The sequence below is a fragment of the Bactrocera dorsalis genome, chromosome 1 (assembly GCF_023373825.1).
Source record: "Bactrocera dorsalis isolate Fly_Bdor chromosome 1, ASM2337382v1, whole genome shotgun sequence".
Taxonomy (NCBI): Eukaryota; Metazoa; Arthropoda; class Insecta; order Diptera; family Tephritidae; genus Bactrocera; species Bactrocera dorsalis.
In genome coordinates, this window is record NC_064303.1 from 87935115 (window position 1) to 87954720 (window position 19606).

Consider the following 19606-nt stretch of genomic DNA (forward strand, 5'->3'; position numbering starts at 1 on the left):
AAGGTGTTCCTAGTCTGCTGACTTGTCTGCCAATTCGAAAGTGACCTTTTCGCACTTCGGCTAGAGATTTTATGTAATTCCTCTTGAATTTTAATAGTCAGCACACGGTCCATTTTGAATTCATACAACTCGACCAAAGCTATCACATGTTTGTCGATTAAATATCTCCAATTAACTAGACGCATGTATATTCACTATGTCCTGGAACCCATTGCATTTTATCATGAAATAACGTGTAAATCTACTACGAGATCAAGGAATTATTTCACTATCTTTGCTGAAACCCTTAGAGACGTCAGTGATTTCGAAGCCGCTTGGCTATCTGTTTATACATAGAAATATATTCCTTACTGTAAGCACACTCTTTGGCAAGACAAAAATACTGTCTTTAATTGCTATGATATCCGCTTGGAAGACATTACAGTGGTCTGGTAGTCGTAAGGCGATTATGGAAACTAATTTTGTTGAAAATGTTCTACCTCCCACTCGATTATATAGTTTTGAATTATCTGTCTAATATTTACGATTAAAATTTGGTAATAAACTACCAAAATATTGCCATGTCTGGGTTACAAATTAAGTGGCGGGGAGACTTCAGCCTTCAGAGACTTCAGCTAATGACTTTAATGGCTCCAATGGAATAATGGCATGTTCATCGAATATGATTTTTCAGGTAAAATTTAGAATAATATCCCCGAATTCGGATTTAAAATGAATGAAATGTATTTATGTAAATAGAGGTGGTTTTCCATATTAATAATATACATATATACTCGTATACTATTAATTTCTTTTTTATTACATACCATCTATGAAAATTCTATAAAGTCTTACTTCAAAAGCCGAATATCTTGAGAAGTATTAATGATAGCGATTTTGACCTCGGACCTTTTTTGTAGCAAATAAAATTTCCTACAAGTTTGCCATGTACATTTTTCTACATATAGCTCTTGTCGTTTACGAGATATGTACAAAAAGATGCGTATTTCGTGGAAACATCAGGTTTAGAGCCCCGTACTACCTCGCGACTGGGCAATGACTTTGGTTTTGTGTTTACAAAGAAGAGATATTTGGCACAATGGTCAGTGAATTCAGAATCCAAGATGAAACATCCCCAAATGGGTTGAGGCTGATCGGCTTCGCAGGGGCCCGAAATATGGTTATTTGTAGTACTAGAATCCAGCATAAGAAAATTCATAAGGCTACTGGACTGTCTCCGGATCGAAAAACCACCATTCAAATCAATCATGTTGTGATAGACGGAAGATACATTTTCAGTGTTTTACTATAGATGTTCGTACGCTCCGAGACCCTAGCATTCACTCGGACTACTATCTTGTTGCAGGGAAGATACTCACCCGCCTCTGTGCAGCAAAAAACGCACGCCAACAAACACAACAGGTTTGACGTCCAGAAGCTGCAATCAAAACAGACAGCCGAATGATTTTAACTTGATTTACACTCCTCTGGATCGGAGAGTACTCATTAGGAACTCGGCTGCATTTCAAGCTTCTTACGTTAGGTTGTGAATGAAACCATTGTATTTTGGAAAAGGTAAAAGAACAGCTGGTTCGATGAGGAGTGCAGTGTCTCAGTGGAAAGAAAACGGACTGCTACCTCGCAACGTTACAATCGAGTACAATACGTTTGGGATGGGATAGATACCGAGAGTTGATAAGGGAAGCTAGACGTATTTGCAGACAAAAAAGAGAGAGGCCGAAATACGTGAGTACGTTGAGCTTGACAAGCTGGTCGGCTGGGGTAATGTTTGAAAAGATGCGGCGACTAACAGAAGGTTTCAAGACCTGAGCATACTCTTATAGAACCCGCAGGGGTGATCTAGTGACTGATGCCCAGATCATATTGAAATTATGGAGGGAAAACTTCTCTAGCTACTTGAATGCCATTGAATGGCAGATTAAAATGGAAGAGACTCGTGAAAAGAGGACCGACACAACACCACTTCGTCGATTTCAAAGCTGCTTTCGACAACACGAAAAGGAGCTGCCCACATGCCGCTATATTGAGCAACACTAAAAGCTCAGTCAGGATTGGTTAGGACCGAGCCGTTCGATACCAAATGAGGTTTCAGACAAGGCAACTCCTTATCGTGCGACTTCTTTAATCTGCTGGAGAAAATAGTTCGAATTGCAGATCGGAATAGAGAAGGTACACAACTCTATAAGAGTGTACAACTGCTGGCGCACGCCGATGATATTGATTTCTTGAAATTGGATAAGGAATCGAAGCAAATGTGTCTGGTAGTAAATGAGGACAAGACGAAATATCTCCTGTAGTCGCTAAAACTCGGCTATAAGCGCATAAGCGGTGTCTACGTCCATAAAGAAGAAGAAGCATAACTCTTACATTTCTTTCTTCATTCAAACATAATCCTTCGGTCAAACGTCCCCCCCAAGTGTGTGGTATACAGTACTGCAAAATTTAGTCCGGGTCAAATTTGATAAGATGGCGTATAAATTTCTTTTGTGTCAAAAAGCGATGATTTGATAAATATTTATATATTTTGAGTGTCATCATTTCTGAAAAAAGGCAAAATCGAATATACATATGTGTATGAGTGCATATGTATGTATTTATATAATGTATATATTTACAGCATTGAAAATTTGGCGCTCAATTAACTTTTGCACGCTTCCACATAAGATTTCTTCAAGCATAAAATTTCGTCTTATGCGATAAACGCCGACACACCAAAAATGAAGAACATTAAAGCAAAGGGAAAATAAAGCGGAAGAAATTTAAAAGAGCATGTGTTCATGTAGAAACACGCATCCTCTCTATACATATGAAAATATACCTTTGTATATGTGTGTATATACACATATGAAAATGGATGCATGTATGTGGGCTTTAAAGGCATTATGTTTGTGTGTGTGAAAGGAAAAATTGTCTGGCCATATAAATATGAACATCAATATGATGGGGTGCATATTCGTGTCTATATACACATACATACATATATTCCTTCTTTATACCTGAAGCGTCTTATAGCACATAAGGAGTTGAAGCCAAGACTACGAGAAGTAATTCGAATGTGCAAAATGAGATTTTATTTTGATATGTATGTATATAAGTATATATACACATATATACACATATATATAATGAACAAATTATAATAAAAAATTAAAAAAAAAACCAGTGAAGCATATAAACACGGATTCGAATCCCTCTGCGTTCATGCACTGTAGCATCTTGACTTGCTCAGTTGCTCTTCACACTCTCTGGAAGATTTCACACTGCGCTCCAATTACCATCACCGGCCTATCTGACTTTACAATTACAAATTGCTTGACATTCATAATGACTGAATTAACGCCCAGCACACATCCTCACACGCCCGATTATGTATGCATGCTTGTTGTTGGCGCAACTCCACTTGCTGCTGCTCTACACTGTGGGCGACCCCATCCAGGCGACAACCAGCTGGCAGCGACAACTTCTCGCCACAGTCAATTTGCCAGCACAATGCGAGTAATTGCTTAGACGCATATGATAAGTGGCGGCGACAGCAGAAAGGGCGACACAGGCGACCGCTCACTTGTGTGGAACTCGGCAGAAGTCACTCAGCACTTCTAGGAGGCGCGTGGAAGCATCAGTCCGACATGATTGCCTGGCAGCCAACCCGCTCGATTAATTTATGTTTTCAGTGCTCGTATGTAGACACGTCCTCAGTTTGTTGCTGGTGTAGAAGTTATGGCAGAATTCTTGTAGAGTCGCTCTTGCATCTGTTGCTGACAATTTAAGAACGCATCAAAATTATAAAAAATATATTAAAAACTGCTTAAAGATAAATGACTAAAAGTACTCGTGCTTATTAATATTGTATTACTGTTGAGTGCAGAGAGCGCTACATACTTTCAGGGAAGAGAGTATATACTACATACTATATGTATTCGTATCACTGAATAACTAATTTAATTAACCTCAGCTTGGAAAAATATCCAAAAAATGTTTAATTGGGAAAATAGTTCGACACATATGTACAGATATTGAGGCCGACGAGGCAAAGGACGAGGTAAAGGAGAAGATGACAAATTCGTATAATGAATTTATTCTAATAATAATCGATAATAGCTAAGGACCTAAGCCTCTGGACCGTAACGAAACAGCTACCGGTCCACATCGAAATTCGATGTCGTAAATGGAAATGGATCAGCCACACTCTGCGAAAGCCTCACGACGACATTAGCAGAACAGCGCTAGATTGGAATCCGCAAGGTAGCCGAAGACGCGGGAGACCAGCCAACACCTGGAGACGGGAAGTCGAAGCAGAAGCACAGAGAAGTGGTTATTCTAGGAGGGAAATTAAATTTATAGCTGTAAATAAAATGAATTGTAATTTGTTTATTGAGGCCCTATGTTCCACCTAGGAACTACGGGAAAATATATCTATATATAATCGATAATAGCTAAGGTGAATGTCATGTTTTCAGAAATGCCATAAGTAGTTGTCTCTTTATAGTAAAGTTGCTTAACTTATTCTCAGCCAAATGTCATTACACAATCTGTAATTCTAAACTGAAAAAAATAGTAATTTACTTCGGTAATGACTTGTATATTCAGGTAAACACATTACTATGATAATTTTTCAAATATACATTGTGACAAAAGAGTACCCAAAAATTGTAATTAAAAGGCAAAATTTTAATTATTCGAATTTTTGAGTTGAATCGGGTCAGTACTTTCCTGAGACCCCATATAACTAATATAAGAATAATAGAATTTCCGGGTGACTTTATACAGCATATATTGGCTAATATATGAGATATCTCAATAAAAATGAAAGAGCGTGTTTTGTAGGCCAACTAATATCAGGATTTTCGGCATAATATGTGTTATTGACAAAAATAGATAAAATCGGGTCAATACTCCCCCAGCTCACATATTTTATAAGATGGTCGGTTAATCCTGAACTTCCTTCCTTACTGGTTAAGTATGTGAGAAAAAATAAATCACGTAAAGTTTAAAATTTAGTTTTTATAACGACAAAGGTTTGTCCTAAAAATGATAACGTAGTGACCGTTGGAGGCTTGCGTAGGCAAGCGACTTTACATGACCCCACAAAAAAGCCTGCGGTTTTAAATAGCATGATCTTGGAGGCATAGTCATAGAACCACGACGCAATAAATGTATAGAATTAAACAACATCCTCCTATTCAGGCACGAAAAAGTCGTAAATCATGACTCTATATTGTTCAGATTGACTTTAATATAGTGGTCAACTGCATTTTTAAATGAATAAAGAGGTATGAACCTCTGCATATAGAGATCTTGTGGATTATCATCACTCCACTCACTTATTTTTTATTAACGTACCCTACCCTTTCATCCAAAGTGAACTTTATCGCTGAACAAAATTTTCTTGTGAAAGTCGCGATAGTTGGCCATCTGGTTTTAGAACCATTTACCTACCGTAAGACGCGCTTCATGATCGCTTGGCTTAAATTCTTTCTCTATTTGAATTTTGTCCCACAAACCAAGATACTTCCAAGAATTTTTTCATAAAGCGGAGGGGCACAGCTCCAATTGTTGCGTACAATGTTGACTTATTCGGGCCGTCTTTGAACAGTAGCAATAGCGTCTTCGGTGCGCACTGGACGATGGCTCTGAAAATGAACAATATTAACTGGATTAAACGTAGGAATTTTCCGAATTTGGTAAAAAATTTGCACGATTTGCAAAGATTATTCCGAAGTAAGTCTGTTCATTATGAAATTGAAGTAAATTTAATATAAATTAACTAACAGCTTTCAAAAAGAGCAAGTCCGTAAAGTAGTTGGAAACCACATGTCTAAAAACACACCCGTTATTTTCATCAAATTTTGTTGAAATATCTGCCGTAAAAATCGATAACTTTTCACTACAAAGGGACGAAAATCATTATACTATATGCTGTATATGTGTCAAGCAGACGGTATTGAAGTGGTAACTTAATACGAGTAATTATATTAAATGCCATTTGGTTAAGTAATCCTACATATTGTCTAACAATAATTATACTTCTTTACATTCATTTGGCGATTGTGATGTTAGAGGCCTCTTTTTGTTAATTTTCCTAAAATTTCGTAACACTTAGGATTTTACTAAAATAACAAATGCGTCATAGAAAAATTTTGAATTCAAATTCGTAATATCTGATGATATCGATATCTCATAAATTGTACTTCACAGATCTGTTAGCACATCAGTCATAAATTTTTCGTTCGGATTTGTTTAGTAGTGTTATCGATATCGATTGGTCGCAATAATAATTTACCAATATCTAAGCAAACTATTTCCTCAGTTTTTGAGATATCGATCTAAAATTATGCACAGATCCTTTTCCCTCCAAGAAGCTGCTCATTTGCCGAAACCACCGATAACGGGCCACTCTATATCACTCTGTCATGTAAGCTAAACAACAACCGAACAAAATTTTCAGATCAGATTACAATAGTATATAGTATTCAAACAGACCGATCAAAATCAAAATGTAAGAAATGCACCTGTGAAGGGTATATTTGCAGCCGGATTAAGCATTTTTTTAAATAGAAACTTAAATACATCTTAATATTCTAAAGGCAAGTTCTAAGCAAAAGGAAAGAAATTATTGCCCGACGATTGGAATTTAAGTGTGCTCTGCCCAATCCACAAAAAGAAGACTCCAACCTGCGCCAAGTGCCGTGGGATAGGGTTCCCAAGGTACTATCGAGCAGACTGTGTGAAAAATTAAAAGGCTGATTGGGCCTTATCAGTGTTGCTTTAGTCCTCGAAAATAACAAATGACCAGATATTCACCATGCGCTAGATATTGCAAAGACCTTGAATACACCACCTCTTCGTCGGTTTCAAAACTGCTTTCGACAGCACGAAAAAGAGCTGCTTTTATGCCGTTATGTCTGAATTTGGTATCCCCGTAAAACTAATGCTGCCATACCGAAAACTCCGTCAGAATCGAGAAGGACCTCTCTGAGCTGTTCGAAACCAAACTAGATTTTAGAGAACGCAACTCCCTACCGTGCGACTTCTTCAATCTACTCCTATAGGAAATAATTCCAGCTGCAGATCTGAATATTGATATCATTGCTGCTGCTACGCTGGCTTAGTCATGTCGTCCAAATGGTTGAAAACAATCCAGCTCTGAGAGTACTCGACATAGTACCCGCCGGGGGAAACAAATGAAGGGGAAAACCTCCACTCCGTTGGAATGACCAGGTGGAGAAGGACCTGGCTACACTTGATATTTTCAATTTGCATCAGACAGCGAAAAGGAAGAATAACTGGCACGCTGTTGTAAACTCGGCTATAACCGGGTAAGCGGTGTTTACGCCAACAAATAAGAAGAAGAATTGAAAGAGTTTATAATTTTTGGCCCTAAAGACTAATACTTTCTATTTCCAATAATGTTAGCTGATGACAAATCGAATTTGTACATTGCTCTATCATTTCTGAAATGATTATAAAATGTATGTATGTATATAGTAAACGTAAGTACATACGGTTATTTTCCGTAAGTTGCGCAATTAGCGTGTTGTCATTAATTTTCAGGCAAAACGAATTCTAAGTCTAATAAAAAGTTGTATTAACAACGCTTCATTGAACGCTGAAATTAAAATTCTCTTTTTTTTTAACATTACATTAATAAAAACAAAACAGTAAGAAATGACAAAATACGGATGGAGCCAAACATTATATACAATCGTAATTACAAAAAAAAAAAAAATAAAAGCGTCTAAATATTTCAGTTGCTGTATAATTTTATAATAGAGATTGGTGCATATGAATTCAAATATTATTGTTAGATGCAATTGTGAATCGATAAAAAGCTATCAGAAGAACAAGAATTATCACGCGGGTCCACGATCCAGGAAACATCTCCTGAGAGTGTATTTTTGAAGAACAATAATTTAGATGCGAATATCACAAAAACCCGAATTTCAGTTCAATAGTTCCAACGGCTGTTTAATATTATAAAAACATGCTATCTAAGGAGGGTTTCCTCAGCAGGCAAAATATTGCCTTTATTTCCCTCAGCTTGCTCTCCATATTAATCTACTTAAGTTCGAAGGAGCACTAATATTTTCAATATACCCAAAGGAAAGCAAAGTTCCCTAAAAATACCTGAAAATTACAATAATACAAACACTTAGCAATTACTAGTTCGATTAACACGCAAAGATTATATATTTAACGCCAATTACATCATTCTTGTTTCGATGTTTATTTCTTCTATAATGAGTTTTATTTTTATTGTTTTGGTAATAGCTTGTTTTACGAGCGTTTAGTCATTTGCGCACAAAGTTCAAAATAATTTTACGCTTTTTACTCAAAGTCTAGTTCTGCTGCATTTATTACTTAGCTGATAAAATGTTAATGAGGCGTTACTGCGATACTTGGCAAATCAAATTATGTTGTTGGATTATATCTGTAAACAATTTTCTGGGTTGTAGAATCATGCGATGTGCATTTTTCTTTATTTTTGCACTCATATTCTTACATATCTGTACCTACGTTCCCGTTAAAGTAAGGGTGAGGTATTTTGCAGAGATATGTAAGTATGGAACTGTGATGTCAGATATTAGGTGCGCCGTAAGTTTCCGCGGTTTGACAATAGATGACTCCAGCTGTGATCGATTTAGATATATCCAAATCGTGATAAACTCAACTTGAAAAAGAATATCTCCGATTTTTTCGCCAAATAATCTCCATTTGCGGAAAGTGCTCCAAAAAATTTTCGGAGGTGCTGCCCCAAGTGGAGCAACGTGCCATGATTTCGTCGTTTTAAAGGGGCGATTTGCGATATTAACGACCGTTCACGTGAGGATGGACCAAAAACCTTCAAAGACGGTGACTTGGTGACGTTGCTCGATAAGGATCCGTGTCAAACGCTAGAAAAGCTTGCTTGGGAGTCACCCACCAATCAAAGATTCTTCACGTGCTGAGAATGATTCAGATACAAGGAACTTGGGTTCTGTGTGAACTCAATATCAGGAGAGCCATTGAAAAGTGATTATGCTGGATGACAACACTCAGTCTCACGTAGCCAACACCGTTAAAACTTACCTTAAATGAGAAGACGTACCCCACCCGCAATATTCCCAGATATTGCAATTTCAGACTATTATTTGTTCCGTTCGTTAGCACTTGGTATGGCTCAGAAGCAGTTCCACTCACATTGACAACGAAAATGGGGTTGATTCTTGGAAAGCATCACAAGAATAACAGTTTTACTTTAATGGTATTCAAGATTTGCCAGAAAGATGGAAAAACTAGTGACTAGCGTTGGACAATACTTCGAATAATTCGTTTGTAATAATTTCCTTACAATAAAATTGCATTTCATAAAAAAAAACAGATGGTACTTAGTTCCGCAGCTAATACATTGACCACTTTTCTTTGATGTATCGGATACATAAATCGTACCGTAGACCTTCAATTCGAACGATATATGTACACTTTTGAAGATATTGCACTTATATACTTTGAATATTTGTAGCCACCCTAATGTGTGTAAATTGAAGAATGCCTATTAGCACCGATCGTCTATAGACATGACTCATTATTTCATATAAAAGTAATATTTGTTTATTGTACGTTCCTTCGTTAAAGTAGTATTTGTAAGCTATATTTTGCTGCGCTGGCAGTAAATGTTGATTTAAATAAATAAAATATATTTATAATTCGATTAAAGCTTTACTGCATGGAGCGATAATGCTGTTATTTAATAAAAAAGTGTGTATGTATAGTATTTTTGCTCATTTAACAATTATATATATTGGGTTGTCAAAAAAGTCTTGCGGTATTTTTATTGAATCAATTCGTGTGACACCCATACATCGTGCTTTTTAGTGACTCCATGCTTCCTCAAATGGTTTATGTATAACGGTTGGATGACTACTATGCTGGTCTCTTTCGACCAATTCAGCGGTTTTATCGCAATTTTCGACGACAGGCCTTCTGGAGCGTGGCGCATCTTCGACCACCTCTACACCAGAACGAAAACGTTGAAACCATCGTTGTGCGGTGGAAATGGAAACTGTATCGGGTCCATAAACTGCACAAATTTTATTGGCGGCTTGAGACGCATTTTTGCCTTTATTGTAGTAGTACTGTAAAATATGCCGTATTTTCTCTTTATTTTGCTCCATGTTTGCGACGCTATAACTCACGAACGACTTAAAAGAAACGACAATCAATCAAACACGTGTGAAATGAGCTTTCCAAAAAGGTATAGCATGACCCGATGCGACGAATAAAACTAGAACTACGCGCTTTCAGCAACTAGCGAAAATACCGCAAGACTTTTTAAATTTGAATTATCCATATTTCGTCAAATACCATTCGGAAAGTGACAGATATTCAGTAAAAAGTCTAAAATTTACGAAATGTGTCGCTATTCACTATTCTACAGTTCGCAGATTGGGCAGAAACTCGTTTGACCGAGGATGGTCAATTTTACCGAAAAATCATCTTTTCGGGCGAGGCTCATTTCCACCTCGATGGTTACGTTAACAAGCAGAATTGTCGCATTTGGGGCACAGAAAACCCGCACGTAATCGTCGAGAAGCCAATGCACCCAGCACGAATCACTGTATGGTGCGAATTTTGGTCTGGTGGAATCATCGGCCCATTTTTCTTCGAAAATGAAGAAGGAACCGCCGTAACCATCAATGTGAGCGATATCGCGCAATGTTAACCGAGTTTTTCTTCAAGCAAATTGAAGAGGAAGACTTGGACAACATTTGGTTCCAGCAGGACGGCGTGGTATGAGAAGGCTTTGTGGGAGCCAAGGTAAAAATTGGACGATGGGAGTGGCACTGCCTACTTTCTGGTGAAATTCCATATCTCGGGACCCGACCAACAATTAGTATGTGGCATTATTTTCATATTCCTATGCCACGTTGCGAAAATGAGCGAAATCGGACAATAACCACGCCTACTTCCCATATAGCACAATTATAAATTCCAATTGATTCTTTTACTTTCAAGTAAACAAATTAAGGAGAAATTAATATAACGGAATAAAACTTTGCACGAATAATGCCTTTACTGTGTGCTATCTTATGAAAATAAGAGTTCGAACCCAACAAAAACTATTCAAACCCCTAGGTACCGAATATTTAGACCCCCGTACCTATAGTTGACTTTTGATCGAAAATGTAGGGTTAATATGTGATATATACAAGTATAACTGAAATTAAGGTATAATCCTTCTTTTATAATGGTATATCTGTATGTCAAAAATGGGTTGACAGTTATATATAGTTCCCTTAGGCTCCATTTACTTAATACAAATATAATATTTTCGAACTTCCGGGTGACTTTGTACCACATATATCGGTCATATGTGAGTTATCTCAATGAAAATGAGTGTTTTACTCATAACAGTGTATCTGTGTGCCTACACTAGATAAATTCGAGTGAAAACTTGACTTACCCTCGATATAACTAATATCAGGGTTTTCGAACATCCGGCTGACTATATAATTGGTTTCTTAATACATGGCATATTGATAGTATGTGGTATTGGGAAAAATAAATAAAATCGGGTCGATACTGAAATTTCTTAGATTTCGATCCTCAGGTTGAAGCTTTACAACTTGCCTGCCTTTGATTCTTACAAGTTGCAAGAGTTAAAATGTTCGATTGCACCCGAACTTAGCTCTTCCTTACTTGTTGTAGTACGATTTTTTCTTTCCTTCAAAATAGGCCTCAGTTTCGGCGATCATCCACGAGAATTGCTTCCCAGCGAGCATTCTTTTGAGATCTGAGAACAGGCAATAGTCGTTGGGGACCAGATCTGGGGATTACGGTGAATGCGGAAGCAATTCGAAGCACACTGTGAAACAGAGCTTACTGGGGGGGCAGTGTCCGGAAACTCGCCAAACCAAGTTTTACCTCCAACTTCATTTTTTCCTTTCAAAAGGCAATATTTTATCAACTCGCGAAATTCTTCTTTATCCATATTTTTTTTTTTTCAAAATAACAAAAGTAGCTTCACTCAAAATGATATACAAGTAATTCGCAATATAATTCACATATTTATACAAGCGCCTTTTGAAGGTTAGCTTTAAGCTTTTCAGTACCATACCCCCGTTATCAAGCCCGCTGACAATTATCGAATACATGACCTCATTAATAGTGGCAGCAAGTTACTTCCATATTAAACTTCTCTGGGTGTCTGACCACAGCCGAATCGCTGGAAACTAGACACTTTAACCTCCACATCAACCAAGGTTGAAGCATCTATATTCCATACTTTCTACGAACTCGAAGTGATGGCTGAAATTGATATTATCCGCCTCGCTGGATTTGTCGCAAGCTCTAAGCGCTTTGTCGAAATGCGACGGAAATCTTGTTAATTTTACGAAGTATCTTGACGAAATTTGGCGAAAATTATAATATATCGCATTGCCATAACTTCCATAATTTGTACAGATCGGACAACTATAGCATATATGTATACAAAGTGACGATCAAACTCAGGTCCATGATTGGAAAAGTTTTTTATTTGACAAGGTATCTACGAAATTTGCATAGATTATTATCCAAAGTATAGCAATAGAAACATTAAACTGATCGATCAAAATCAAGAATATTTTTTTTTGCCATTGATGGTATAAAAAATGCACCTGTGATTGGTATTATAGCTGCGGTGCAACCTCTGTGCTCAGTGAGATAATTTAGTTTAGAAGATCACATACATACATACCGAAAAGGGTTTTTGTCGATCAAAAAATTAGAAGTTTTCCACGAAACTAAAAAGTAACTTTTCTTAACAATCATCATACCTCTCAAAGGTTTCGCAGCTCGCTTGGCGAGTTGCGCTCAATTTGAGAATTTAATAATTATATGCAACGTTAGGCAAGTTTTCTCAAGCAGCAGTTATTTATATACTTCCGTACACCCCTATTACAATTCTCAAAAGTCGGACTTGAAATTAAAGTAGCTATATGTAAATTTCGTGACTTCCGCTGAGTGTAATCAAAGGTACGCGGTAACAGACGTTCAAAGATGCTTTGCAATTACGAGAGAGAAACGCACAAAAAGTGAAACTAAATATGTAAGTAGTGGAAATGAACTTTGAGAAACCGCACTCAGATGAAATGAATTAAGAATTTCGCTTTATTTGTTCGGAGTATTGAGAAAAACCAAACATTTTAATGCAATAATAATTGGAATAAATTCGTAAAAATACTATAAAAAGCAGTTTAGTGCGAAATGTTGCCAACAACATATTGCAAAACAACATATGTAAGTACATACAGTTGAGTGATCGTGAGAGCAAGCGAATCTTCAGCAAAGCGTAAGTAGTTGGCGGCTGGGCGCAATCAGCATTCGCGCACAACAAAACAGTCGGCAATTGGTGACCGTAAAGAACGAATGTTTACGATTAAGTTGTGCTTTCATTAATGCCGCGTTTGAGATTTCCGACTCGAGAGCTTGATTTGGAAAAAAAGCGAACGCAAAGTGAAATAAAAATAGATTGAGAGACCAATTTATTTGCTTACAGAGCATCGTCCGCTTGATTAATGGTACGGTTTGGAACTATCGTAGTGCGGACACTCGCCTTTGTGCGTCACGCGTCATCCGTCATACGCTGATAAGCGTCGCTTCCATTGACCAACACTTTCGTTTATCAGCAGCGCGTATTTTCAAATAAGAAAAATAAAAGCGAAAAGCAACAACAAACGCTTCGTATCAATCCGTATAATGTTGGTCAGTGTCACGCTGTGTGGGACCAAACGGTAATCGCAGTCAATGTTTAATCGTGAAACAACCGAGTTGTGAAAAACAATTTGTATATTGTGCGCTCGAAATTGCCTTAAGAAAAGTGAAGCGTCGAAAAGTGATTTCCAAAAACTCGCGTGCCGTAGCATCAAATATACATACAACAACAAGTGGCGAGGCGAGCCCCTTTTTGTTCGTCAACAATCACACTTAAATAGCTTGCATACTGATAAAAGAAAAGACAAAAACAAAAACCTCACAACCAACAAACAGACTTCCAGCTCGAATCTTGTCGTCGCAGCGTTCAGTTTTAAGTTGCCCGCCACGCGTTCGACAACAACATGTCACGCTTCAAAAGTTTTGTACTCATATTCGCGCTACTCGGTGTCTGCTTGGATAGCAAAGCCCAGGAGGCGAGTACTTGGTCGTTGAGTTTTGGTGATATCTCGTTGTTCAATCTGCCGCAGCTCGGGCGCTCGTTCGTTGAAGCGGTTGGATCGGTTGGTGTGGTCACTGAGAATCCTTTTAACATAGTGGATATTTTGAAACGTGGTACGGGTGCGAATACAAACGTTCCAGAGGATGCACATCTGAAAACGGTAAAAAGTTGTAGCATAACTCAGTGATTATTGTGTAATATTATAAAAAGCTTCAATCAATATTTGTTCTGCGTTTAGCCGGAATTAATAAAGAAATATGGGTACCCTGCGGAAATCCATCACGTGATCACCGATGACGGTTACATATTGGAGCTTCATCGAATTGCTCGCGCAGACGCTACGCCAATTTTGCTGATGCACGGTTTATTAGACTCGTCGGCGACATGGGTTATGATGGGACCCGATAAGGGACTTGGTAAGTGATAATAATAGTGAGTAATGACGGTAATGACGGGTGAAATAAACACCAGACAAGTGAGAGAAAGTGCAATAATATGTTTGCAAGTTAATTTCTCAGAACTTTTCGTTATCGAAATTTTAATCACTTGGCCTCCCAAAGAAACTGCTCAAATTCAACGATCAAACTCAAGTTATTGTATGAAAAACTTGTAGAGTTTGGTCTATGTTCGTCGAGAGAGGACTTTACTGCTCAATTGCCTGCTCAGTCCGAAGTAGCACCTGTCGGCAAAAGTTATTCTGCATTGGATTTCGAGGCTGACATTGTTGTTGAGGTCACGGCTGGTTCCAAAGTAGAGGAAATTACATCTTCGAAGTTATAACTGTCAACAATGGCGTGAGAGCACGAGTCGCGAGTGCGACGACTGTTTGTTTGATGACAGGAGATATTTCGTCTTGCCCTCGTTCACTACCAGACCCATTCGTTTTGCTTCCTTATCCAGTCTGGAAAAAGCAGAACTAAACGCCGCGGGTGCTGAGGCTGATTATATCAATATCATCGGCGTACGCCAGCAGCTGTACACTTTTATAGAAGATTGTAGTACCTGCTCGATAATTGATGGAGCTTTTGGTTACTTTTGCTGGGATACCAAATTCAGATATCGCGGCATAAGGACAGCTCCTTTTCGTGATGTCCAAAGCAGCTTTTAAATCGACGGAAAGGTGGGGTGTGTAGATTCTCTTTTCACGGGTCTTTTCCAAGATTGGACACATGGTTAATATTAGGTCGTTTGTAGATTTGCCAGGTCTAAAGCCACACTGATGAGGTCCAATGTGTTTGTTGACGGTGGGCTTTACTCTTTCAAACAACACCCTCGATAGAACCTTATATGCGATGTTTAGGAGACTAATCCCACGGTAGTTGGCGCAGAATGTGGGGTCTTCCATTTTGTGGATTGGGCAGAGCACACTTAAATTCCAATCGTTGGGCATGCTTTCGTCCGACCATATTTTACAAAGAAGCTGATGCATTTTCCTTATTAGTTCTTCGCCGCCGTGTTTGAATAGACCGGCCAGCAATCCATCGGCCCCAGCCACTTTGTTGTTCTTCAGACGGGTAATTTCTATTCGAACTTCTTCATGGTCGGGCAATGGAATGTCAGCTCCATCGTAATGGAATGGGGAATCGGGTTCGCCTTTCACTCCCTTTTAGCAGGCTGGAGAAGTGTTCCCTCTATTGGTTTAGTATATTCTAGACATCGGTTACTAGATGACCTCCTTGGCTTCTACAAAAGTATGCTCCGGTCTGAAACCTTCAATTATTCGCTGCTTTTTTCGTAAAATTTTCGAGCATTACCTTTGTCGGCCAGCGTGTCAAGCCCTTCATACTTACGCATTTCTCTCCTTTTTGTCTGCAAATGCATCTCGCTTCCCTTTTCAACTCTCGGTATCTATCCCATCCCGCCCGTGTTGCGGTCGATTGCAACGTTGCGAGGTAAGCAGTCTGTTTTCTTCTCATGAGTGGGTTCCAACTTGTGTATTTTGGGTCAAGTACTTGGAATTCATTAAATAACAAAAGATTCCGTAATGCGAACTAAGCAATACTTGAGGTCAAATAAATAATGGGACAGCAGCTAACGTATCTCATCTGCTGACTAATGTCCCATTGTTTTACTTTCTCTCACGCATTCAGATCATTACTACCAAGTTCATTTCAGCAGCTCTTCTCAAAACTATTATTTTTTGAATTGACCGCATAATTTAAAGTCTTGAATACACTTAAACATACATATTTATCAAATCTAGGGCAATCTGTGTTAATATTATTGTCAGTATTTGGTCAGCAACTGGCGCAACAAAAAAGAGAGCATTAAGTTAAAGAAACCCTACTGTGTATTGTTTATCAAATGGAACTCACATCGAGGCAAGCACTGTATTAAGATTTATTTCAATTGAACTCCTCTTTTGATAACATTTCACAATAAACGAAAGGGCCGAGAAAATTAGAAGAAAACAAAGTAATACGAATAATATAGTTTACAAATAAAACAAGAAAAAAGTAAGGATGAGTATAGTTCGGGCGTAACCGACACTTTATACTCTCGCAAGAACCAAAGCCGGGAACATACCTTGAGGAGTTGGCAAAATATTGTGTTGAACTAGTAGAAGGGCAATAGCCATCCATCATCTAGGTAATGAACTGTAATTAGAACAAGATTATTTCTAAAATTTAGCAGGACGGGAATAATGAGGGACTTGTAGGGTTTGGTGTTTGTTCGTCGGGAGTGGACTTTACTTTTCAATTGCCTACTCAATCTAAAGTAGCACCTTTCATCAAGACTGATGTCATCGATGGTGTTTATGCTGGATCTAAGATCGACGTAATTATCTACGATTTCAAAGTTATGACTGTCAACAGTGACGTGTGAGCCTAGCCGCCAGTGCGATGACTGTTTGTTTAGTGTTTGTTATTTCGTCTTGCCCTCGTTCACCATCAGACCCAATTGCTTTGCTTCCCTATCCAGTCTGGAGAAAGCAGAACTAACGGTGCGGGTGTTGAAGTCTATGATATCGATATCACCGGCATACGCCAGCTGCTGTACACTCTTATAGAAGACTGTAGCTTCTCTATTTAGCTCTGAAATTCGTATTATTTTCTCCAGTTATAGGTTGAGAAGTCACGATAGGGAGTCTCCTTGTCAAAGGGTTTGGAGAGGTCGTTCCCGTTCCCGATCCTGATTTAGCTTTTGATGTTGTTCGACATCAGCTTACACAGCCGCATTAGCTTTACGGGGATAACAAGTTCAGATATGGCGGCATAGAGGTAGTTCCTCTTCGTGCTGTCGAAGGCGGCTTTAAAATTGGCGAGGTTCCAATCGTCACATATGCTTTCATATGACCAGAACATTTGCATACATTTTATAGGCTCTCCGACGTATCCTTCTGGGTGTTTAAAACTTCGTGAAAAACCTGATATACTCTGTTCAGGGTAGAAATATTAGTATTGTACGCCTTCAAATCTTGAATTACATTAAGAGTGAGAAAATTTATTATTTATAAGATGCGAGTTCAAGTATTTGCTAAAACACTTTCAAAATATTAGGCTGAGAGCTTTTATGATATATTTGGTGCTTCGAAATATTGAACTCATAATCATTACTCAAATATACTATACGCTTAATACCCTACAGCATATCTACTCTACGATTCCGGCTACGATGTATGGATGCCAAATGTTAGGGGCAATACGTACTCACGCAATCACACCAAGTACAGCACGAAGCATGCTAAATTCTGGGATTACACATTTCATGAAATGGGCAAATATGATCTGCCCGCAAGCATTGATTACGTTTTGGAACAAACGGAACATGATCAATTACATTATATAGGTCACTCACAGGGCACCATGACCTTTTGGATAATGTGCAGTGAACATCCTGAGTACAGTGAGAAAATCATTTTGATGCAAGCATTGGCCCCAGTAGCTTATATTAAGCATAGCAAGAGTCCGGTGGTGCAGTTTTTGGCCTTCTTCCAGGATCCCCTCAGTGTGCGTAGCATTAAATTATATTTATGGAACATATTAAAAAAATTGGTCTTTTATTATTCCTTCAGGTGCTCTTAAAGCTGATTGGCGCGCATGAGTTTCTGCCTGATAACGAGTTCAAGACAATGTTCAGTCAGTTGATCTGCGATGAGGACAATTGGACGTTGGAGATTTGTACCGATGTGTTATTTTTGATTGTTGGTTTCGATAAAGCACAGGCCAATGAGGTAAGCGCGCGCAAAATGATTTGTAAATTGACTTTAGTTCTAAATAAAAATGGGTTCAAGCTTAAGTTCACGCAATATGTGGCAAGTCCGATCAAGTATAGAAGTTTGGTATACAGGGTTTGTCCGGAAAGTAATAGGACTGAGCCAGTTTAAAGAAATTAATTGAACCAATCGTTACAATTCTTTAAAAAGTTTCAAAATAGGCTACTTCTGTGTCGATGCAGCGCTGCCAGCACGATTTCCAAGAATTGCGGGCCTCACGAAAAGCATTCTCCGGAATAGTCTTGAGAACCGAGGTACATGCTGCTCGTATCCCCTCTGTGATTTCAAAATTCTTGCCTTTCATCGGCCTTCAGGGCCGGGCTGTGAAGCGTTGGGATGCCGGCCTTGGTTAGGTAGCTGTTCACAAGAATGGCGGCATTGTCGTGGTGCAACTTCCAACCGGCTGCGATATCTTGTCGGACCCGATTGACGATGTCTTTGATATCAAAATCGTTCGTTAGCTAGAAACGCCATCTACCGAATCCACCGAAATCAGTCCTATTACTTTCCGGATAAACTCTCTACATTGTACTTTATGAGATACAGTTTGCATTATATATACATTTTCTTTTATTTTTTTTTTTTGCCTAGACAATGCTGCCAGTCGTCCTCGGTCACTCGCCTGCTGGCGCTTCTACCAAGCAAATGCAACACTACGGTCAATTAAAACAGTCGGGACACTTCCGTCAATTCGATCATGGTTGGATACGAAATTACTGGATATACAACAGTGTGACACCACCGGAATATAACTTTGCGAATGTCGGCAACAAGGTGGCGCTTCATTATTCCCAAAATGATTGGCTGGCCACGCCACTCGATGTAGAACACTTGCATCTTCAGCTGCCGAATGTAGTCGGCAAATTTTTGGTAAGCTACCCAAACTTCAATCATTTGGACTTTGTTTGGGGTGTCGATGCACGGGAGCTGCTTTATGATCGTGTCTTGCGACTAATGAGCTTAGTTGAACGTGGAGAACTGTAAAATGCATTATTACAAATTAACGTTGTAGAAAACTGTGAACTCAAGCGGAATTGAGTGGTTGCTTGTACCTAAAGTTATACGTTAAGTATAGAATATCTTCTATACAGGTATTATAGTTAGTGTATGGTATAAAATAAGATGTTTGTTAATTTTTTAAATATTAATAAATTTATTATCAAGGAATTTGTATTTGTCAGATCCTCTTGGTACATAAGAATGCTATGTATTATATG

General features: G+C 38.4%; 2 protein-coding genes across 2 annotated transcripts in view; both read left to right on the forward strand.

The window, feature by feature from the left end:
- The window catches only part of LOC105224200 (uncharacterized), a 305457-nt gene that overhangs the window by 79139 nt on the left and 206712 nt on the right, over positions 1-19606 (forward strand). The window lies entirely within an intron of this gene.
- On the forward strand, positions 13343-19509 carry LOC105224212 (lipase 3). The gene is made up of 5 exons (XM_049446552.1): positions 13343-14333; positions 14412-14589; positions 17762-18123; positions 18189-18347; positions 18981-19509. The coding sequence occupies exons 1-5, from the start codon at positions 14076-14078 to the stop codon at positions 19371-19373; spliced, it is 1350 nt and encodes a 449-aa protein (XP_049302509.1). The 5' UTR covers positions 13343-14075; the 3' UTR covers positions 19374-19509.

Excerpts from the sequence above, each read along its gene's own strand:
- LOC105224212 (XM_049446552.1), top strand. The coding sequence starts at position 14,076 with ATGTCACGCTTCAAAAGTTTTGTACTCATATTCGCGCTACTCGGTGTC. Across the intron at positions 14,334-14,411 it reads AGGATGCACATCTGAAAACG|CCGGAATTAATAAAGAAATA; the intron begins GTAAAAAGTTGT and ends TTCTGCGTTTAG. Across the intron at positions 18,348-18,980 it reads ATAAAGCACAGGCCAATGAG|ACAATGCTGCCAGTCGTCCT; the intron begins GTAAGCGCGCGC and ends TTTTTTGCCTAG.